At 41.4% G+C, this 24,909-nt stretch overlaps 1 protein-coding gene across 5 annotated transcripts in view; it reads right to left on the bottom strand.

Moving 5' to 3' along the window:
- Positions 1 to 24,909, bottom strand: part of PFKFB2 (6-phosphofructo-2-kinase/fructose-2,6-biphosphatase 2) — a 655,955-nt gene that overhangs the window by 252,872 nt on the left and 378,174 nt on the right. For all 5 annotated transcript variants that reach the window (XM_044076459.1, XM_044076460.1, XM_044076462.1 and 2 more), the window contains exon 11: positions 680 to 809. In XM_044076459.1, coding sequence (XP_043932394.1) covers positions 680 to 809 — 130 coding nt within the window. The remainder of the gene's footprint in view (positions 1 to 679; positions 810 to 24,909) is intronic.

The raw sequence follows: 24,909 nt of genomic DNA, 5'->3' as shown, positions 1-24,909 counted from the left end.
TAAAATCTAATGCAGAAATAATTCTAAATAATGTTAAACATTACACCTTATAAAATATTCAGGCTATGGTCCTGTGAATTAGCAGAAAAAAAAACTCATTGTACTTCTGCCCAGCATACATCCAGGCATGGTATAAAAAGGCTGTATAGTAAAATAAAGAATGTGGTAAGCAGGAATTTGAAATATGCAAAGAATATACTGTTACAACAGCCTAGGATGTATGAAATAAGATGTAAAAGGCATATTGTGTCTGGTTCCATATCAAATTTAACCACAGAAGGCAAAATATAAACTTGATTTTACGCTTATGAAGACTGCAAATTCAGAGCAGCAGAAGAAAAAGATATGGCTGAAATGTTAACACACCCACACACAAAGAAATGCAGAATAATCTTCCTTTCAGAACACTCAGATGCAGTGTCCAAGTTACTGAATCCCTTTACATGTGAATTCTTATCTTCTACAAAGAAAACCATGTTTAGTCCATTTTACTTGCTAAGGGAGTGATATATGAAGAAACTCAGATTATAAAAAGACATGCAAGTTCCATGTATCTTCTTTAAAAAAAGAATCTGTTTATTTTACTAGCCTTAATCATTCACAACTGCAGTGGTTAACCATAGGTGGATGTACCACACCCTTTTTACATTCATGTAAGGTAGTTGTTACAGTTTCCTACCTGCACTCTTGTCAAGGAAGTAAGCTAATAGGCAACGCATGACAGCTTGATGAGAGATTACCAGAACATTCTCCTGACGCTCCAGCTCCATGATAACTGGTTCTAAACGCTGTACCAAATCCTGGTAGGACTGAAGCAAAGAACTGGAGTTAGTATTCCAATAAGATAACAGGCAAGAATAGAGTGCAACATGCAGTCTCAGTGTTTAAGGACTTCCATAAATGTGCAATGCAGAAATGGGATTTTGTACTGTTTATACACATCGAAAGTGTACACATACATATACACAGACACACACGTGGGCACGCACACACACAGAGACAAATATGCAAACACTACTGTACATCTAAGGGATGCATTCTTGTGGAGAAAGAAGGTCCACACAGAAAGATGAAGTGCTGCTAACACCTCAACACCTCTAATGCTTAGGAATCAAAACTGTGCAACTCATACTGAAAACAAATCAAAGCATTTGAGAACTGAGAGATAATCAGCTGCTGAATTACTCAACCGTCTTCTCTCTGTGACATCATCTCGCTGTTGCCCCTGGGACTTCCACCAGTGCAATCTGTGAATTCAAAAAGCATACAACACCACAGTGAGTCCACAGAATTATGACTGTACTGTTTCCCAGTGTTAAGCATGTTGTGGCACATGATAACCATTGCTATGTTACCACATACCAAGCTGATCAGGATGTTACACTTGCAGACTGTCAGTTCCTACAGGACTGAGTTATAGGTCTCCCTCAGTTGTATCCATTTCATATGTCATACCGCAGTGGTGTGGTAGATGTTTGATCACTACTAACCTCGCATGGGCACATGGGGTAGAAGGTGCCAAGCATGAAGAAACCCATATCCAAGATACCACTTGGTATGAGTAGCTCACTCTCCTGCCAGGTGAGCAATATTAAAAGCTCCTCAATCTGCTTCAGCAGTTTTCCAGTTGATGATCCATCCCTTTGGTAGCCCTCTACACTGATATGTCCAGAGCCTTGTGTTCTGCAGAGAAGAGGGCATCTATAAACCTCCCTCATGCCTGTTGTAGAGACCTATTACGGCATCCCATGGCATTTGTTTGTCGCACTGTGCCCTGCTAGATCTGTTTTTTGAATGGCTTGTTTATACCACCTTTGGCTAGTAGGTAATGTCATGTTAATCCACTTCCTTATATATGCTGTGGTGTCTCATGCAGCATGATATGGTCACTGCACTGCATCCCCCAATGGGATACACAACAGTGCCATGTGACTGTATGGGCATCTGGATGCCTCTGATCTACATATTTTCATATGACTGTGTACTGCCTTACCACCACTTTGTGTGTTATATCTCCAGTGAAATACCTATATGTAACCCACCCTTGCACATATCTGTTACACCAACTGCACACTGCCCTTCCATCCCCCTGAAAGGTACTACAGTCATTGCAGGGGAGAGCAACATCTAAATTACCAGCACACTACTTCTTCCGTTTCTCTATAATGCCCCATGTCCATAGCACTTTCAGAGTTATACCAATACATTCCATTCCTCTGTTTCATAGTCGTCTCATGCAAGATGTCAGCAGATATTTACCGTGCTAACACAGGCCACTTATGGTGGTGAGAACTGCTGATGAGACTGTATATCACTGATACCTGTGACTCAGTCTGCACACTGTCCTACCCATGCCTACATAACAGTGTGAGGTGTGCACATACTGTGCAGCATAATGCATGGGATGTGCATTTAGTTGTCCAGATAATGCATACAGCACTATGCCTTGGCACAGCAGTATGTTGTGAGGCATGTTACTCAGCAACTTGCACCTGTGTTCTGGGATCTGCCATACTTTTCATCAAGTAGACCTGGTGCGTGGCCATAAGTACTTCACTCAGAGAGAACCATAGGACTTCTGCACAATATGCTAGGGAGAGCAGGACTTTCCTGTTTCTCCTGCACATGGACCTTAGGAAGTACTTACTGGTCTGATATGAATGCCCTTTTAGAGACGCTGATGCCTGGCTTGATCTGACACAGGTGCTGTCTGATGACATGGACATCACCTATACAATGTAAGAATGCAGGCCTTGCTAAAATGACCTGAGATGGTGCCACCCTGACCAGTTTTGCCAGTAGGAAACAGAGTTTCAGGAGATGCAGCTAGGTACGTACTGTATTTCTCTCCCACTGTGTTTTTTGTTGTCCGACAATGGTTTACATTACTTAGGGAGTATCATTTAAATACAGTTGGCTACCACAGAAGGTACAGCTCTTCTCCAGGCATTGAAGTGTGTACATGTTGTATATGTTGCAGAGTCTTCCTTTTAAGTCATCATGTTTCTTATCTTCTTCCCATCTTTCCACTGCATCTCCCAGTTGCAGAGGAGGCAGCACAGCTGCATTTACTGCAGTCTCTGCCAATGCTGCATCTGCTGCTGAGTCACTGCAAGCAAAATGCTGCCTGCTTCTCTTTAGCATGAAGAATAGTATAGGAGCTATGTGTAATCCAGGACTTCCTGAGACTGTTAAAAGCTTCATACTGGACAGCAAGGCTTACAAATACATATTAACATGCAAACAAAGCAACCTTTTGGCTCTGTATATTAAAGGAACTCTGCATAAGAAAGCACCCAAAACTCTATACACAATTTGTGCTAGTATTCTGACCAGTTAAAAAGCACAGACAAACCTAATAAAACCTGAAAAGCACGCTTTCTTCCAAATATAATGTTTACTTCACTAAATATGTTCAAGAATTATGTTTCTGAACAAAGGCATCCCTGGGATCTTCTAATTTCTACTATTCTGATCTGCCACTGGAGGAACTTTACTCTTTCATTTTAAGGCACAGCCTTATTTTTGTTACTAGAAAGCTTACAGGCCTGAACATGAATATTCATGACCCTACTGCTGCTGTCCACATCAGTTCTCTTTCCTGTATCTATCCAAACCTCAAGATCTCTTATCACAATGTAGTAAAAACAGATGCTGAATTCTTTAAATATATGCTACACTACACAACTGTTGCAAGAATCTACTTTTGGAGTATTCTACCAAAAAAGTACGAAGAATTCATATCTATCTTATAACGTTTATACATATTTTTAAAGAAATGACAGGCAAGATCGTACTGTGTCCAATATTAATCCTTTTGTATAGAAAAAGGGATGCAAACTGTTGTGATCCCCTTCTTCTCCCACATCCAAAGTATTTAAGTAGAATGTTGTGGATATTTTGGCCAGTCCAAAATATCCATTATCCTGAGAGTCACTGAAAGATAGATTCCTATACTTGGGAAAACCAGCCATTAATCAAAATGTGAATATCATTCTATCTGAAATCCCAGATAAACCTTGAGGCCCCAGTATCCTGAACAGCATAATAACCTTCCTTGTAAATACTTGGTAATAACTATTTTATCCTCCCCCCCCCCGAACAAATATCCTAAACTATCACACATGCTATTAAATCCTCATTCTCCTCTCCTTCCCTCAGTTTCAAACTGTCACTATTTATACCCTGTACTACCCTATACATCCCTTCTTTTTCTTTTAAGTCAGTCTACCTTTTTTCTTTGTCGTCTAAAATGTACAAGAAGTGATGCATCTTTTCCAGTACTTTCTATAAGCCCAGTACTACTCTGTATCTATAAACGCTTAGAATGCTGCACCGTACAATGCTTTTTATTTAATATATGAATATTCATTATTTCCTAGAACTGCCTATATTGTATAACAAAAAACATCCTGTAGATATACTATACTCACTGTGTATACACATGTAGCGATTTTTATTCCTTTATGTGTTGTTTTATTTTAGTTACTTACTCATTTGTTAAGCAGGTATGTACACAGGTCCTATTGTTGAGACATGACGCAGGCCAGATGGAAAGCAAAGACTTGTACAGTACCAAATGGAGATGAACATTAAATAAACATTTTTAAATGTAAAATAACAAGGACATAAACAGTGTCTTTAGTGATTTTTTTTTCTCCAAGCTGAATCTGAAGTAGCTCTTCATGACCCAGTTACAACATTTAAATAAATAAATATGACAGTGCAATACACACTTTAAGCATTAAAATGCACCACAGTGATGTGTATTACATCTACCAATTTGCTGTCTGAGGGACAAAACTAAATAATATTCAACCGAACTAACCATCCCCCACCCAAAAAACAGGTAGGGTATTATTAACCACTCCACATTTCTCTCCTATGGGGCAGAAGACCAAAAGATATGAAAGCAAAGCCCCTCAACACTGGTCCAAATACCACTGTGGATACCACCCCCCAGAACAGCTGCCATTATAAATGTACACCAAACACGCTACAAGTGCCTTCACCAAACTAGGCACTTGTACTTTGATTTTAAATTTAAAGCACCCAACATTTGTCCTTAATTAATTTATTAAGTATTGCAAACTACACAGCATACAAATCAATGTCTGATGTACCTACTGAAGAACAAGTGCATTAAACATGAGCAAAACATACAGAATGATGTAAGAAACTGGCCAAGGGCAAGCCAAATATAAGTCCAGAAAAAAACAGAGAGAGACTCAACTGCCCATTTGTCAAAGACAACACTTGACCTAGCTAAAACATGGTCAAAGTATATTGTTGAAAGAGGCCAGCTGGTCAGAATGTTACTCAGATTAGACAAAACCACCCCACATCCAACATGCAACTATGTGGGCAGAACACAAAAGGATTCTTTCACCAATGTGAATATGATCATTTGTAAGCCTCTAGGCAAAGTCACTCTACCACAGTGCCTTCACCTGCATCCTCTGCATTTTTAAGGGGAAGACCCAGTGGTCCAGTGTTATGACCTGAGTGATATGCTATTCCCATTAGATAATGACTGGGGGGGGGGGGTCTGTGTGTGTCTGTTACCATATGCTGTTCCCATTCACTACTGCCTGGGTTCTAGGTCTGTGTGTCTGTTGCCACATGCTGTCCCAATATAAAATAATTGCGGATATATCTCTATGTGTTTGTCTTATGCCATTTTCACTGGATACTAAATAGGAGTCTGTCTCATTGTCGCTATTACTGTATGCTATATTCATCTTTATAAAACAAGTTTTTTTATTGCTTTTAATTAGGCAGATGGTAGTACAGTGTCCACTATCAAGCAACAAAAACACATTTAAAGCTTTTATTCTTTCACAGTCTTATTGCAATACAAAATACATTGGTTAATGTGTAAAAAATCTAAAAAAAAACAGACCATCAGAAATACTGCTGCTCGGAACTGCTTGCTGACTAAATAAAGAAAACGTAAATCACATTATTTAGCCACAGAGTTCACTTCCTCTATATATTTTTTTTTTTGCTTTTTGTTGCATGTTGATATAAATAAAAGGCACACATATATTGATTTACACAAGAAACTGTTTATTTATTTATTTATTTAACATTTGTTTACCAGGAAAGTCTGACTGGGCCAAAAAGTGCCCATTTTCAGTGGGGGCTCAGGGAGAAAAGTTCAACAACTATAATCTTTCAAAAATCAAGAGCAGATATTTTAAATCAAAGTATCGTGTTACACTATAAAACATAAGAGTTAAAAATGTAATAAAAAAACCATAGAACATATGTTTCATAGTAGAGTGCAATGAAAAACAATAACATTAGTTGGAGAACATATGTGAAGAAAAACTCATTATTCATTGTATTTGTTACATAGATTAGTCTGTGATAAATGAGACCGGAGACAATTCTAATAAAATATTTAAACAGATATTAGGGATTACATGAGTAGACACAGTGAGGGGAAATTCAGTGATGTCTTAGTGTGAGAGAGGTGTCCATATTATGGTCATCGAAGAAAGAAGGAGATTATAAGAAGAGTGTAGGGTAGGGTGTCTTCAAGTAGCTAAGGTGTGTGGGGCGGAAAGAGGTAGAGGGAAGGCCTGCAGAGATTAAGTGGATATTATAAGGTTGTGGGAAAAACAAAAGAAACGAGTGGAGTAGGAGGTTGGAGAGGGTTGTGAAGTGTGACTTAGGTTGAAAACAGTGAGTAAAGTATAGTGACTAAGTTCAGCCAGAATTGGCACAGGAACAGGTCCAAGATTTTATAAAGTATTCTTTTAGGTAGCCTTTAAAGGTGAGTAGGTTAGAAATAGTTCTGGTGTCTTTTTTTTGCTATTGAATATGAGTATAGGCTGTATTTATGGTGAGAAGTGGTTTGTCTTCTGATCTAAGCATTCTTTTAGGAAAATATATGTTGATTAAAGGGGTCAGAGTCGGACAGCTAATGTTTTGTGTAAGATTTTATGTTTTAAGTTGAATGTAGGTGAGGTGGAGGGGGAGTTCCTCACATCTAGGGGTATGCAGAGACTTACAGTGATGGGTAAAGGAGGATGGATGAATTAGTAGCAAACTTGGCAAATTTTGTTGTAGCAGCTTTCATTTTTTTTTTTGTTTTATGGAGGATTGTAAATTTGATAGAACTGGTGTTCCACAGAGTAGGGAGGGCAGAAGGTAGGTTTGGGCTAGAGACATTTTTGTGGGTGTGCTCAGAAAATGTTTGTTTTTGAACAGCATGCCTAGCTTTTGAATTTTTTTATATTGTTTTGGATGTGGAGGCCAAATTTAAGATTAGCATCTATTATGACTCCTAATAGTTCGGTATGGTGGACTAACTCAATTTTAGTGCCATTTGCCAAAAATATTTTGAAACACTTTGTTAGGGGTGTGAGTTTATGGGGTAAATAGGAGGCGTTTGTTTTTTTGGGGGGTTGAGTAAGAGTTGAACTCTTGTAAGCCAGGTTTCAATGGAGATGACAGCTTCTTGAGTGATGTTTTGGAGGTGAATTAAGGTGCTTGAAAAGCAGATGATGGTAGAGTCATGTGCATATTGAATCAAGGTGTCTTCACAAGAACATGAATGTGTGTTAGTGACAAAAATACTGAATAGTAGGGGCCAAGGATGGGTCCTTGTGGGACTCATTCAGAAGTGGGAAGGTATGCAGAGATGGTTCCTTGCCATTTTACAGCATTTTGCCTGTTGGCAAAGTAGCTAGAGAACCATTGAATAGATGGAGATGATAGACCCTGGATGGAAAGTTGATTGAGAAGTTTAGTGTGACAGACCATGTCAAAGGCTTATGACAGATCTAGAAATACTGCAGATGCAAGTTTATTAGAGCTGCAAGCTTTATTGATAGTGTTGGCAAATGATAGTAATGTAGTGAAGGTGCTGTGGTCTGGCCAAAATCTATGTTGTATATTGGTGATTAGCTTATTTTGTAAGAAACAGTGCAGAAATTGTTAATGTTTACATTTTTCAAGGATTTTAGAGAGTGGAGACAAGATGGCTATGGAAAGTACAGTTTTGTACCTACCATAAATGTAGATGTTCGAGGATCCCATTGCTGCAGTCCTTACTATTGGGTATAGTCCGCATCCAGTCGGCCCGAATACCAGAGTATAAGGCTGACGTCGGTCAGGGCGCATTAGACTGACGTCAGTACGTCAGGGTACTAATGCGCATGACCGACGCCATATCCTCAGTCTTTTCTTGCCCCAGATGTCAGAAGACCCTAAAAAGACAAGGCCCAAAATACCTGCACCAAAAATATGCACAATATATACAAGAACATATAAAAAAATATATAAGCATGAAACCCACCTACACAACCACCCCTAAACACAGAGGGAAGGAGGGAGGGTAAATTGGACTGCAGCAATGGGATCCTCGAACATCTACATTTATGGTAGGTACAAAACTGTACTATGTTCTTCGTTCCCCATTGCTGCAGTCCTTACTATTGGGTAGAATCCCAAAGCAGAGGTAAGGGAGGCTGGCAAATCATAAAGAAGCAGGAGCTGACAACATGCCTTGCAAAACAGCTGTGGCAAAACCAGCCCTAGACTTAGAGTAGATAGGAAGGTGATAATGCTTAGAGAAAGTATGCACTGAACTCCAAGTAGCTGCTTCCAAAATATCCTTAGTTGCCACCCCCCTTAGAAATGCTGTTGTAGTGGCAGCAGCCCTAGTGGAATGAGGCCTAATCCCAGCTGGAATCTCTTTGCCATGATGGGAATAACAAAATGCAATGCAAAAGCCAATCCACCTAGAAATAGTTTGTTTTGACACAGGCTTGCCCTGCGAACTCAAAGCAAAAGAAACAAACAACTGCTGAGACTGCCTAAAATCCTTAGTCCTGCTTAAATAATAACGCAATTGCCTGTGTACATCTAAAGTGTGCAAAATCTTTTCCCCTTTATCTTGGGGGTCTGCATAAAAGTAGGCAAATGAATAGTCTGGTTTAAAGCCACACTAGAAACCACCTTAGGCATAAAGGAAGGATTAGTACGTAATGATACCCTATCCTTATGGAAAATCAAAATGGCTCTACTGCCATAAGGGCCTGCAACTCAGACACCCTTCTTGCAGAAGTAATAGCCAACAGAAAAGCAGTCTTCCATGACAAGTATTTCAATTCAGCAGTAGCCGCAGGCTCAAAAGGTTGTAGAGTAAGTTTTTCCAACACAAAATTGAGATCCCAAGCAGGAGTAGGAGCTCTACGTGGGGCCTTATATTCTTTGCCCCTCTAAGAAACTGCTTGAACAAAGGATGTGAAAACAATGGTGGGTCACAATCATAGTGAGCTGAAATTGCTGCAGCATGAATCTTAATAGAAGAGAAGGACAAACCTTTGTCCAATAACTCAGTAAGGTATTGAAGAGCCGCACTCAAATTAGGCTCAGAAACCTGCAAATTCTTTGCTGTACTCCAAAATAAAAATCTCTTCCATTTTTCTCGTACACTTTCCTTGTACTAGGTCTTCTAGCTTCCATAATCACATTTAAAACTTGTTGAGGAAGTTGAGACCTGCTGTGTTTCAACACAGAATATGCCAGGCTGTTAGATGAAGAGAGTGAAGCTTGACATTGAGCAGATGACCATCCTGCTGAGATAAGAGATGAGGAATCAGAGGCAAAGGCCATGGAGGCTTCCTTACCAGACTGCGGAGGAGTGGGTACCAGTGTTGCCGAGGCCAATCTGGAGCTATCAAAATCATCCTTGGCCTGTCTTGTCTGACCTTTAATAGTACCTTTGGAAGAAGAGGTAGAGGAGGAAAGGCATACACATGAAGGTTTTTCCAACTGAAAGACAGAGCATCCACTTTCCAAGCTGTGTGATGAAACCCCTTTGTGCAATACTGTGGCAGCTGGTGGTTTAGTGGAGAAGCAAACAGATCTATGTCTGGAGTTCCCATGACACTGTCAATTTTGAAATACATGAAGATCCAGTTTCCACTGTGGGGATCCATGATTTGTCTGCTTAACACATCTGCTAAGGAGTTCTGTGCTCCTGGCAGAAACCTTGCCTGAAGAGTTAGTTGCAAGCTTAGCAGTCTCCCATAAAATCATTGCTTGCCTGCATAGAGGATAAGAATGTGTTCCCCTTGCTTGTTGATGTACCACATGACAGTTGTGTTGTCTGTTAGAATCAACACCTGCCCTGGAAGAAGTAACTCCTTGAAAGCCATTAATGCAAACTGGACTGCTAACATCTCCTTCATGTTGATATGTAGATGCAGTAGTCTGGCAGGCCACTTGTCTTGTATCCACTTTCCATTTAGATGAGCTCCCAAGCAATGTCCGAGGCATCTGTCGTTAAAATCTGACTCGCCTCTGGCCGGGTCACAGAGAGTCCCTTGTTTAGGTGACATTCCTGAGCCCACCACAAAAATTCTTTTTGAAGGCAAGGTATTATTTGAATGACAGTGTCCAAATCCTGGCAGTGCTGTGTCCATACATTTTTGAGATACCATTGTAGCTTCCTCATATGCAGTTTGGCATTGGGAAGCACCAGAATACAAGATGCCATGAACCCTAATGCTTGAAGGACTGTCCTTGCAGTCAGCACGGACTGATGAGATAGTTGATGGAAGTAAAGTGATAGACTCTGTTGTTTGTCCGGGGTTAAAAAGGCCATCTGGGCTGCTGTATTCAGTCTCACACCCAGAAAGTACATGTCTTGAGAGGGTACTAGACTGGACTTTATTTCGTTCACAGAATACCCTAGGCATCTTAGCACTGCTATAACATGTTCCAGATGCTGTACAAGGTCTTCCTTTTCTTGAGCCAGAATCAGGCAGTCGTCCAAGTAAGGATAGATTTGAATTCCTTGAAGCCTGAAGTAAGCTATCACTGGAGCCAGAACCTTTGTGAATACTCTGGGCAGTAGATAAGCCAAAGGGCAATGCAGAGAACTGATAATGAGAATTTCCAGCTCGAAACCGCAGATACTTCCTGCAACTTAGCCTTATAGGCACATGAAGGTAAGCTTCCTTGAGATCTAAAGTTACCATCCAGTGATCTTTGCCCAGCAGAGGTAAAAGCTGTTGTAACGTCAACATCTTGAACTTGGGAATGTCCAGATAAGTGTTGAGGAGAGATAAATCCAAAATTGGTCTCCACGTGTTCCCCTTCTTTGGTACTAGGAACAGGCGAGAATAAAATCCTAGGCCCCTTTCTGATACAGGGACTGGCTGAATGGCCCCCATCTGGAGTAACTGAGAAATTTGCTTGTGAGCCTCTTTTCTTTGTGGAGGAGGAACGTCTGGCATGCCTTTGAAAGGGGGCATTGTATGGAAATAAAATCTGTAACCGTGGTGAATGATATCCAACACCCATTTGTCTTGAGTAATTAAATCCCAATTTTCTTTGAAAAGAGACAGTCTTCCTCCCAAAGGAGCTGCCAAGCGAGAATCTACTGGCAGCTGAAAAGACAGGTCATTGGGTCTGTTTACGAAAGGACTGACCCCTGCCCTCACCAGAAGTCTGAGCAGGTGAACTCCGTGTTCTAGGCCTAAAAGAACCTTGAGCCCTGCCCCTACCACGTCTAGACCTACCCCTAGACTGGGAATCATAAGCAGGATATGTCCACCCCTTAGCAGGCCAATTTCTACTAAACTTGGTGGCTGCACCTGCAAAAATCTTTAACAGTTTGCATAGACTTAGCTTTGTCCTCCATTTTCTTTAAAACTGCTTCCACAGGCGATCCAAACAACACATCAGACTGTAAAGGAGCATCCAAGATCCTTGTCTTAACATGCTCAGCTAAATTCTGATCCTTCAACCAGGCATGCCTGCGAAGAACAGAACTAGTAGCGGCCACCCTCGAGGAGGCCTGTACAGCATCAAAACCACATTGCAAAGAATGCTTGCCCACTTGTTCAGACACATGAACCAAATCCAGCAACTCTTTACACTCAACACCTCCGCCAAAGCATCCACCTTAGATTTCAATTGTGAAAGGAGGTAATTCTGATATTTTAGCATGTGAAACTGACAATTCAATGCTCTCATGGCTAGAGTGGAAGAAGTATACACTTTCTTTCCCCACCTATCCAAAGCCCTTGCCTCTTTATCAGTGGGAACAGGATTTTTAACCACAGAAGCTTTAACACCTTTAGGGCCTTGAGAAATAGTTTCTGGGTCCGCCCTAGGACTCTTAAACAAATACTTATGAGCTTCGGGCACCCTATAATACCTATCAGGCTTAACAGGAGCAGGAGGCAAAGAGTCAGGGTTCAGGGAAGCCTCTGCAAAAACATCTTCCACCACATTCAACACAGGAGGAATAGCTAAGGGCCTATGCTGGGGTAAAAACAAGAATTCCCTAAGCCTTTTCCTGGAATCAGAGTAATCCTGGCCTTCCCATTTAAAGTGCTCTCTCATGGAATGCAGAGTCTCTGAAAATGAGAAATCCTCAGGAGGAGTAGCTGTAGGAGTGGAATCATCCACATCAGAATCAGAATAAGTAGGATACTCCTGCAAGTCTTCCGCAGAAGACCCTGAAGCCTCTGAACACTGTTCAAAACTATCAAACTCTGGTTCCACCCTAGGCCTCTTATCAGGCGGGGCATAGAACCTCTAATCATAGTAATCAAATCTTCTGCCATTTTAAGCATATGTTTCTTAGGTACAGAACCCGAAATGCCAGGAGAAGCCCCCACTGAAGCTAAACTAGGCCTACCTCTCAAAGAAGTTTTGGCAACAGAAGGAGAGGCTCTAACTACCTTGGGAAGAGAGGGAAGAACAGTCACCTGAGAAGCCCCCTCAGCCTGGCCTACTTCCTGAGAAGGCACATCCTGTAACAGTAAAGTTTCTGCCTGGGACTCCATGGAAACTCCTGGCAAAACTTCTGGCTCCACTGAGCCTCCTAAAGAACCGACGTCCGGGACTGCCGGTTCATCAATGCTAGGCTTCGCTGTTTTATCCTTGCGCTTCTTGACGAAGCGGGCCGGAGCATCCGGCGGCATTTTATAATTGCAACGCTTCCCAAACACTAACCTGGCACAGTCTAACCTCCTCTTAATAGTGCGTTTGTTAAACCTAGCACAAGAGCGGCAACCAACAACGTCGTGCTCAGGCCCTAAACAAGGTATACACAAGGTATGGTAATCCCTATGAGGTATCTGTTTCCCACAAGAAATACAGTTATTCACTTTTTCTGACATCCGGTAAAATACTGAGGCAAGAAAAACAAAATGTTCCCCAACGGGTACTTAGCCAACTCTGTTTCGGTCTGAAACTCCGGTTTCGAAAGATTTCAGAACGCCAACCTGCACTCGCAAAACTGCTTCTGCATCGGACCACGCGGCAAAAAAGACTGAGGATATGACGTCGGTCATGCGCATTAGTACCCTGACGTACTGACGTCAGTCTAATGCGCCCTGACCGACGTCAGCCTTATACTCTGGTATTCGGGCCGACTGGATGCGGACTATACCCAATAGTAAGGACTGCAGCAATGGGGAACGAAGAACATCAGAAATTTGCACTGTCAGTGGACTTACCTCCTTTATGGAAGGGGAAAATGTGTGCCATTTTCCATAAATTAGGGACACAGGATTCTGTTACTGATCTATTAATAAGAATGCTGATTGGATATGCTATTGCATCTGCAGCTAGATTGAGGTATTCTGGGGAAGGTTGTCAGCTGAGTAGGAACAAGGTTTTAGTTTATGTGAAAGCTTGGGTTGCCACCTTTCTTTGTGGCTAAAACTGAACTAAGGCCACACCCCTCACATCACCAGTAACCCCGCCCATTCCCGCTCCTCTCCTATCCACGTTCCGCCCATTTTGGAATCTTGTTATGGCATCAGCTGATAGAGAAAGTACAGTTGTGTACACTTGCCATAAATGTAGATGTTCGAGTGTATTCAGTCATCACCTGTGGGGTTATCCCTGCTGTGGTAGCCTTCGGCCGGCACAAATACCAAAGTCAATGTTTTTCTGCATCAGCTGCTGTCGCCTGTAGCCTGACGTCAGGTCGTCAGTGCTATAAAGCAATTACATCAGTTTTTCTTGCCCTAACCTGTCAGAAGCCCCAGGAAATATGGCAAAGTGGTCCTGGTGGTTAACAACCACCCCAAGAAGCCTATGTCTCCCTAATGAAAGGGGATATAAGGGGCAAGGAGGGAGGGAAGCCAGGACTGCAACAGTAAATACACTCGAACATCTACATTTATGGTAAGTGTACACAACTGTATTATGTTCTTCGTGTTTCACTGTTGCAGTTACCACCTGTGGGAGGATTCCCAAAGCTGAACAGATGGGTGGCAGGATTAGTTAGAGGCCTATGCATGGGTAAGCAAGTCCTGAAGCACTGCAGAGGCAAACCCTGCCATAGCCTTAGAGAAAACAGGAAGATGGTAATGCTTTGTAAAGGTATGGACCGAGGTCCAGGTGACAGCTTCCAAGATGTCCCTGGTGGGAACTCCTCTGAGGAATGCTGTGGAAGTGGAGGCTGCCCTAGTGGAATGGGTATGAATAGACTTAGGGGGAGTTTTCCCATGAAATCTGTAGCAGAAATGGATACAGTGTGATATCCATTTGGAAATAGTCTGCTTGGAAATGGGCTTCCCCTCTGCCCCTAGGGCAAAACTGACAAGAAGTTGGTCCATCTTTCTGAAGGGTTTAGTACGGTCCAGGTTGTATCTGAGCTGTCTGTGCACGTCTATAGAGTGCAGAATTCTTTCCCCCTTGTTTTGAGGTTTAGGGAAGAAGGTGGGCAGATGAATGGCCTGGTTGAGAGTCTCATTAGATACCACCTTGGGCATAAAGGAGGAGTTAGTCCTAAAGGAAACCCTGTCTCCATGGAAAATGCTGAAGGGCTCAATGGCCATCAGTGCCTAAAGTTCAGAAAGTAACAAACAACAGGAACAAGTTCCACCAGGATTTATTTAAAAGCACAAAATCTTTCTCTCTGACGTCTCGGCCAAAAGCCTTCAAGGAGAATAAAACACTTGCATGCAGCAGCAGCTTATATACATGGCAAATGAGATAATTACATAATTAATCAATTAGTACAACAATTCAACAAACTAATGTTCTCCAGTTGAGCTCTTCATTCAGCCCAAAAGGAAACATGGTTTTAAATTTTAAAATATATACAGTTTCTTTCTGCACTAATCTAGTTTTGACATCAATATCATTGTACATAGAAACACAAACTTGTTCTAAAATAGTTCCTTTCAAGCCCTCATTACATTTATCATGTGCTTCCAAAAAATGTGCTGCAACTGGGCTGTCTTCTTTACCATTTTTGATGTCTCTTAAATGCTCCAAAACCTTATTTTAAAAGCCCTCTTTGTTTCCCGATGTAAAATTTGTTACATGGGCACTTTAGAGCATAAATGACACCCTCAGAATTGCAACTAAATGTACCCCAACTATCAAATTTAACATTATTAATAAAATTAAAATTGGATACAATATGTTTACAAACCTTACATCTCCCACAGGAAAAGTCCCAATTTTAGCAGGTTCCATGTATATTTGTGATGCAGGCATCTTAATCTTAGATCTTACAAGAAAATCTTTTATATTCTTGCCTTTACGGTAAGAAAACTTCATATTTACATCAAGCCATTGTTGAACATTTCTAAGTGAACAAAAATAAAGCCAATATTGGCTGACAATATCAAGGAACTGTTTTGTAAAACTACCATAAGTAGTAACAAAATAAATGTTTTCTTTAGTAGAACCTGAGCTGTCATGTTGTATTGTATTACACCCCTTTGTTGAATAGATTTTATATATCTGGGTTTACCACCTGTACACAATCTTAAGAAGCTCTTATCCAAAATATTTGTGCCATAGCCTCTAGTAGAAAAAGATTGCACCAAAAGGCACATTTCTTCATGAAATACATCAGATCTATTACATAACTTGGAAATTCGAGCATTTCACCATAAGGTAGAGCCTCAATAACATGTAAAGGATGGCCACTATTTGCATGTAAATACTGGCAAGTCCTTCAAATTTTTATTAGGACGAGTAATGATATTCTCACCATCTGAAATATCCAATACTATATCTAAAAAAGGAATAGTGTGACCAATATTAAGGCCATCAAATTTGATATGAAATTTATTAACATTAATTTCATTAAAAATTCAATAATTGTATCTTTGTCACTGTCTACCAAAAATATTAAATCATCAACATATCTGAAATAATAAATAACATGTTCCTGAAAAAATCTATGCTTATAAATAATATTTGATTCAAAAAAACCCATAAAAAGATTTGCATACATGGGGCAAATGAAGCCCCCATAGCCGTGCCCTGTAACTGATGATATATAATATTATTAAATTCAAAAATTATGTGTCAAACAAAAATAAACCATTTCCATAACATATTCTGAAGCAGGAGAGTTACCAAGGAAAACCGAAGGGCTTCCAATCCATACTCATGTCCAATGCTTGTATACAAACTTTTTACATCAATGCTGACCCAAACCATATTCCTATTTACTTTGACATCTTTTATTTTAGCCAGAAAGTCAAAGACATCACTTATATAGGAAGGCAACCTAATAACATAGGGATACAAAAAGTGATGCAAAATACACCTAAATTATGAAGAAAATACTTAGACCCAGAGACTATGGGTCTCCCAGGGGGTTTATGTAGATTCTTATGAATTTTAGGCAGGCAGTAAAATAAGGCCATTTTACAGCCTGTTGTCTGAAGCTTTTTTTTAACATCTGACTGGCAAAAATAGCCAAGTCTTAACCCCTTATTAATTAGCTCCTTATAATCACGAATAGCTGAAAAAAGTCTTCAGTTTCCACAGCTCTATACGTATTGCTGTCACCAAGATGTTGCATACACATTTCCATATAATCATTAAAACCCATGACAACCAGTTTGTTGCCTTTGTCAGAGGGTTTGAAAACAATATCATGTTTCTTACTCAGAGTTAGCAATGCTTTCCATTCTTGAATAGACATATTATAAACTATATTAGACCTATTACTCATAAATTGCTTGAATTCTAACTCAGTAAATGGTTTACCAAGTTAACAAATTGACATACATCAGTATTGAGAGAATCAGGCATAAAAGTACTGTATGAAGGAACATTAGAAGTATCAAACATACAATATGCATTATTATCATCATTTTCTGAAGCACATGAATAAAAACTATCCATAGAGCTATCTAAACTCTCTTTTTCTATTTCTGAGGCAGAGAAAACATTCTTACTAAAAAAATATTTTAAATGCAATTTTCTAGAAAAAACAAACACATCACTTTTGATATCATGTAAACGAGTAACCACTGTAGGGACAAATTTAAGTCCCTTATTTAATACAGACATTTCTATGTCACTAAAATTGTAGTTAGAAAGATTAACTACATAGTCTATAACATTTAACATTCCATTACTCTGCTGTGTAGAACAAACATTACCGTCTTCCCCGTTTTGACCCCCTCTGTCCAAAGCATTGCCCACCTTGGTTGGAAAACTGTTCCCAGGTCCGTTTCTGTCCCTGGGCTGGAGGAATCGAGGACGAGGACGAATTTCCGAAAAGTATGGTAAAATCTGTCCCTTTGCTCAGCTGTTGAAGTGCAGGAAAGTCGCCATCATTCCAGTCTTCTTCATGAGAGGTATAACCTCCTTCCGCCGAGGAGTTGAAGGCTTGATTTCGGCGTCATCAGGGCAAAACCTAACCTGCTTATGCGGAAGCGTTCAGTCCTTGACATGAACGCTTTGTTGATTCATAATCACGAATATCCCTCACAAGTTTCCCTTTCTTTCTGTTAAGCAAAGTCACTTCATATTCTTTTAATTTTCCATTTGTTTGTTTAAGAAATTCATCAACACGGACACAGGAACCACATTGGTTAAATCAGTACAGAGTTTCTTTATGTTAGAACACAGTTCCTTATGTTTAATCTGGTCACGTTCTATCAATATCTGGAGCCATTCACTCACACACTTGTGGGCAGCATGTACCCACCTTTTGTGGAAAGAAATATCTGTGTCCACACTCAAGTCAAAAGACTAGAGGGATCCTTAAAGACTCTCAAACCTCTAGGTGTAGTCTCAGTCTCCACATATTTTGTAGCCCACAGATGTTATAATGCAATCAAGTTTCTTTCCACATAAGCTTTTCCAGTTCATCAAAAAGTAATTTGTGTTCTGCATTGACTGCTAGGAAATCTTTCTACCCACCCCAGAAAAAGGGTTAGTGGGTCTCGAACGTCTATCTTCTTCCCATTTTCCCATATACTGGAGCCATCATTAGAAACTCTTTGTACAGCTTGTCTCTCACCTCTGTCCATATGATTAGAAGCAGCTGAAGAGTTTACCAAAAAATTGTCCAGAGACATTTGACTTCCCTCCATATTATCTCTGAAAATCCGAGGTAGATGGAACTGAGGATCAGTAGGCATAAAGCTGGAACAACAGGAACCAAGTAGAAAGTAACAAACAACAGGAACAAGTTCCACCAGGATTTATTTAAAAGCACAAAATCTTTCTCTCTGACGTCTCGGCCAAAAGCCTGCAAGGAGAATAAAACACTTGCATGCAGCAGCAGCTTATATACATGGCAAATGAGATAATTACATAATTAATCAATTAGTACATCAATTCAACAAACTGATGTTCTCCAGTTGAGCTCTTATTCAGCCCAAAAGGAAACATGGTTTTAAATTTTAAAATATATACAGTTTCTTTCTGCACTAATCTAGTGCAGCACATTTTTTGGAAGCACATGATAAATGTAATGAGGGCTTGAAAGGAACTATTTTAGAACAAGTTTGTGTTTCTATGTACAATGATATTGATGTCAAAACTAGATTAGTGCAGAAAGAAACTGTATATATTTTAAAATTTAAAACCATGTTTCCTTTTGGGCTGAATGAAGAGCTCAACTGGAGAACATTAGTTTGTTGAATTGTTGTACTAATTGATTAATTATGTAATTATCTCATTTGCCATGTATATAAGCTGCTGCTGCATGCAAGTGTTTTATTCTCCTTGAAGGCTTTTGGCCGAGACGTCAGAGAGAAAGATTTTGTGCTTTTAAATAAATCCTGGTGGAACTTGTTCCTGTTGTTTGTTACTTTCTACTTGGTTCCTGTTGTTCCAGCCTAAAGTTCAGAAACCCTTCTGGCTGAGGTGATAGCTAGCAAAAAAGCAGTCTTCCAGGAGAGGAATTTCAGTTCTAGGTTCGAAGAGTGGTAAGGTTAGTTTTTCCAAAACACAATTTAGATCCCAGGCTTGGAGTGGGAGGCCTTCTGGGATGTCTGATATTAGAAGCCCCTCTGAGGAATTGTTTAATTAAAGGATGAGAGAAAAGGGGCTGGTCTGTATTAAAATGAGCTGAAATGGATGAGGCGTGAATTTTAACCGAAGAGAAGGAGAGGCCACTATTGAGTAATTCCAATAGATAGTCCATGATAAGAGGGACAGAAGGTTGTGAGAAACTGGCACCAGGACCAGAATCTTATTCATTTCCTCTGTGCAAGATTTTCTGGTGCTGGGCCTTCTGGCATCTGTGAATGTCTAGGACCTGCTTGCTTAGCAGGAGCCCTTCCCTTACCTTGGGAATATCAGCCATGCTGATAGCTTGAGAGTCTGAAAATCTAGGTGCAGCATTCCCCCCCTGCTTGAGTCAAGAGGTTTGTGATCTGGGGAAGCTGCCTGGAAGGTTGTGATGTCAGGCTGTGCAGCAAGGGGTATCAATACTATCTGAGTCAATCTGGAATCAATGAGGATGGCCTTGGGTCCCTGTTCCCTTATCTTGATGAGTACCTTGGGAATAAGAGGCAAAGGGGGAAATGCATACACGAAGAGGGAGTTCCAGGGTAAGGTCAAGGCATCCACCTTCCATGCCAGGTGGGTGATACTCCCTGATGCAGAATTTCTTTAGCTGATGGTTGAGGTGCGAAGCAAAGGGATCCAACTCTGGATTTCCCCACACTTGAGTGACTTTCAAAAAGATCTTTTTGTGGAGCTGTCATTGGTGGGGGTCCAGTAAGTGTCTGCTTAAGTGGTCTGCCAGGGTGTTGTTGATCCCTGGTAGGTACTGGGGTATTAGGGGGTGGGAGGATGGCATAATGGTTAAGGTGTCTACCTTACAGACACAAGGTACAGGGTTTAATTCTCACATGGGGTAACTGGCTAGGCTTGAAATGGCCCACAAGGGCAGTTAGTCTAGTACTAACCTATGAGAGCCTATGAGGTGTAACTCCATGGAGGAGGCAGTCAGCCAGAGGTTCATGGCTAGTCTGCACAGAGGGTAAGCTTGTATCCCTCCCTGTTTGTTGATGTACCACATTACTGTGGTGTTGTCTGGTTTGATAAAGAGAACTCCTGGCCTGAGATGGGGTTGGAAGGATGTCAGAGCCTTTTGCACTGCCATCATCTCCTTCTAGTTGATACACAAGGGAAGGTGTTGGGCACCCCAAAGACCTTGGGTGCACCTGCCTGCTAGGTGGGCGCCCCAAGCAATTTCTGAGGTGTTGGTGGTGATAGTCTGCCTGGTAGGGCGGTGGATGAAGAGGAGACCCTGGTTCTTGGTACAGGCCCCTGCCCACCAGAAAAACTCGGCCCTTATACAGGGGATCAGAGAGAGAGATCTCTAGAGGCTGTGAGTGTTGACACCAAAGTTTCTTTAGATACCACTGAAGTTTCCTCATGTGAAGCCTGGCCAGAAGAATTAGAAGGATGCAAGACGCCATGTACCACAAGCCTTGTAGGAACTTCCTTGCTGTGAGGTGACATTTGAACGCCAGCTGGGTAAAGTAGAGAGGCAGGAAGCTCTGCTTTTCTGGGGATAGGAAGGCTATTTGGGATGCTGTGTCCAGCAGTGCTCCCAAGAAGAGTTTGCTTTGATTTCTTCTCATTGATGGTGAACCCCAAGGAAGTTAGGAGGGTTTTGACAAAGTGTAGGTACTGGAGCAGCTTTTCTTTGCACTCTGCCTTCTGCCTGAATGAGGCAGTCATCCAGATAAGGGTAAAGCTGTATATTTTTCTGTCTGCAAAATGCTATGGTCAGGACCAAATATTTGGTGAAAACCCTGGGAGTAGCAGATAAGCCAAAGGGAAGAGCAGACAACTGAAAGTGCTGTGAGCCTGCTCTGAAATGCAGAAATGCCCTGCAGGACTTCCTTATGGGGATATGGAGGTATGCATCTTTTAGGTCCAGCGTCACTAACCAGGCATTTTTTACCAGCACAGGCAGCAGCTGCTACAGGGTTAGCATTTTGAATTTGGGGACCACCAGGGATGTGTTCAGAATGGACAGATCCAGGACAGGGTGCCAACTGCCCTCCTTTCTGGGAACAAGGAAGAGCCTGGAATAAAAGCCTTTGCCTGTTAGATCTGCAGGCCAGGTTCTACTGCCCCCCAGACTATGAGAGTTTGGACTTGTTTTAATGCCTCTGCCAACTGATTGGGAGGTAAGTCTGGGTACCCTCTGGGAACTGGGATTTTGCTGAAAGTGAATTTGTATCCCTGAAAAATTATCTTTAAGACCCATTCGTCCTTTGTTACAGACAGCCAATTTTCTTTGCAGAGGGACAGCCTTCCTGTGAGCTTTTGGGTGAAAGGAGGGCAGACGGGGGGAGAGGCGTCATTGAGAGTTTTTGCCATAGAGGGATGGCTTAGAACTGCCTGCCTTAGAGGTCGACTTGGTCCACTGTTTGGTTCTCTGTTGTCCCTGTTGTAGGGACCTGGGTGTCCAGTCCCTGCAGGACTCAGCTTGCCCCTGTCTGCTAGGAGAAGGAAAGGACCAGTGCTTATTGCGAAAATTCCTGCTGAATCTAGGAGGTTGAACCTTAAAGAAATATTTTACTGTTTGCATAGATTTTGCTTTGTCTTCCATCTTTCTAAGCACCTCTTCTGCTTTTTCTCCAAACAAGCGATCTTTATCCAAAGGTGCATCAATTTAAACTTGACATGATCCGGAAGAGGTTGTTCCTTCAACCATGCATGTCTCCTGACAGATCCGGACACTGCTGCCTTGCTAGAGGCTTCTAGAGCGTCATAGCTACAGTGTAAAGAGTGCCTTGCCACTTGACAAGTAGAGTGCAATATATCAACTAACTCTTTAGAATTGGCACAGTCAGGAAAGGTAGAAATCTTTTCTTTAATAGTTCCAATAGTGCTGTATGGACCTGACAGTTGAGAGCTCTGATAGCGAAGGTTACAGAGGTGCAAATTTTTTTACTCCATCTGTCCAAAGCTTTGGCATCCTTATCCGAAGGAGTAGGGTTCTTTGCAGAACTAGCCCTGGCTCCCTTGGGTCCCTGTGTAATGACCTCCGGGTCTGCAGCAGGAATTCTGTACAGGTATTTGTGAGTGTCTGGTACTCTGTAATACCAGCCTGTTTTTTTTTTTTTTTTTTTTTTGGAGGGTGTCTGGGGCTAAACTGCATTCATGGAAAACATCATCCACCACTTCTAAAATAGGGGGATGGCAAGGGGTCTGTGCTGGGGTAGGTCTAGAAATTATCTTAGCCTTTTCTTAGACTGAGTGAAATCCTGAGATTCCCATTGGAAATGTTCCCTGAGGTTGTGGAGGGTTTCCCCAAAGGAGTGGTCTTCTGGTGAGGAGGCAGAAGGGATGGATTCTTCTGCATCTGAATCCTCATAAGCAGTTAGAATTTGTTGTTCCTCTTCAAAATCCAAATAATCTGACTCCTCAGAATCTTGCTCTGTCAGTAGTTCAGGAGAAGAGTGTCTTTTCCTCTTAGAAGTTGTGGCTTGACTGCCCCTGATAAGAGAAATGAGATCCTCCTACATCTTAAGCATCTGGGCCTGAGGTGGAGGGGTGGGAGTAAGATGGTGGCTAGCGGTAGATTTTCTAGAGGTGGCCTGGGTTCTAGGTCTAAGAGTATTCATCGGTCTGAGAGAAACAGTAGTCCGGCATTAAGATGTCAGTTTCTGACTAGAATCAGTAGTGCAAAAGACCTCCTCAGAAGACGGTGCCTGCATCGCGGATCCAGACCCAACCGAGGTAGAGACAACCAAAGACTCTGAAGACAAAGAAGATTTCTGCGGCATACCAGACTCCGAAAGGGTCTCATACAGGCCTGCGCAGCAACTGCATTGGGCATCAGGGGCTGTGAAAGCACCTCACTGAATTCCGGAGAACTGATGACCTGCTTGGCGGAAGAGTCGCTGGAAGGCTTAGCCTTGTGTGGTCTGTCTCTATCTTTATCCCTACACTGTTTTGGAGGCTCTACGGATTGTTGGCTGACCGACGCCATTTGTGGAGATGGAGGATGAAAAGACCTATCTAGAAAAAGAGCTCTACGATGAATGGTTCTCTCATTAAAGAGAGCACAAAACCGGCAACGGGCGACGTCGTGGTCTGGGCCTAAACAAGTGACGCAGTATGAATGAAAGCCTCGGTGTGGGATCTGCTTTCCACAGGGGAGACAATTGCTAACTTTTTCAGACATCAGTTAGTGCAAGAAAAAGAGATCCCCAACAGGGTACTTAACTTTAGACATTTTCACCTGTAATCCAAGCTCTGGTAGCGACCAACCGGCACACTTGCAAACTACTTCTGCTACAGGCTCCATGGTAAGAAAGACTGATGTAATGGCGTCAGCTGTCTTGTTTTATAGCACTGATGACCTGATGTCAGTCTACAGGTGACAGCAGCTGACACAGAAAAACACTGACTCTGGTATTCAGGCCAGCTGAGGGCTACCACAGCAGGGATAACCCCACAGCTGATGACTGCAACAGTGAAACATGAAAAACATTGCCCTCTTTTTCCATTCCTGATGGTTGCTTTCAGGCGATTTATTATGCTTTTCTGTAAAAAACAACATAGTAAATCAGCTGATTTAACAAACTCCAATAGTCTATTTTCTTTATTGAAACAGAATACTGGAGCTTGTACAGTGTTTTCTGGACTACCAGACAATCGGTTTGATTTCCAGATAGTCCAGAAAAAAATGTATAACTGGCAACCCTAGTTTTGAGAAAATTATAGAAACTGGTTGAAAGGTAAAGTGAGTAGAGGTTTGTGTGTGTGTATCAGAGAGGTTGCACTTATTTGACTTTGTGAAGGGATCTAAGGTGGAGGGGTTAGCTGTGTGGAAGGGAATGTGTTAGGTGAGTTTGAGGTTAAGTAGGCTATGCATTCTATGAAGTATGCACTGAAACACGTAGTTTGAAGACGGGGAATGCCTGGGTATGGGCTGGGATCTTTTTTTGTACTTAGGTTGAAGAGAGAGGATATGGAGGACAAGAATTCTTTTATGGCTATCTTGTAGGTGAGTATAATAAGACTTTTCATCTCTTATCTCTGTTATCTTGTTTCTTGACTTGATTTTGTAGCTGTCTGAATAGTTGCCAATTTTAGGAGTTTTCATTGGTTGCTGAGTCATACGGTAGGGCTATTTTTAAATCTTTTTGTACTATGTGGAGCTAACATGTTATGAATATTTAGAAATGCTGCATCATGTTATGAATATTTAGAAATGCTGCATCAAAGTATTCAACTGCATAATTTAAGGGAAGTCTTTTTAGGATGGACCAGTTAACCGATTTCAGAGATTCAATGAAAGATTCTTTGGAGAAACTGTAGAGATTACATCTAGTTTTACACTTATGTTCCTTTGTTGATTGTGTAATACTCCTGTGGGTATAAGCTGGTGGGTGGTCATTTAGTGTATCAGGGGAGGGTACCCAAGGAAGTAAAATTAAATGGATTGGTAAGATTCTTTGGAGAAACTGTAGAGATTACATCTAGTTTTGCACTTATGTTCCTTTGTTGATTGTGTAATACTCCTGTGGGTATAAGTTGGTGGGTGGTCATTTAGTGTATCAGGGAGGGTACCCAAGGAAGTAAAATTAAATGGATTGGTAACCGGAATCTGGTCCAGGATATTCAGGAGTTATTTTAGCTATATCTTGTTGGTGCATTAAGAAGCTGAGTGAATCCAAA

Source organism: Protopterus annectens, chromosome 7.part0 (assembly GCF_019279795.1).
Source record: "Protopterus annectens isolate FY-2018-M chromosome 7.part0, PAN1.0, whole genome shotgun sequence".
In the NCBI taxonomy this organism is placed as follows: domain Eukaryota; kingdom Metazoa; phylum Chordata; order Ceratodontiformes; family Protopteridae; genus Protopterus; species Protopterus annectens.
This window is presented reverse-complemented; position numbering and strand designations above follow the sequence as displayed.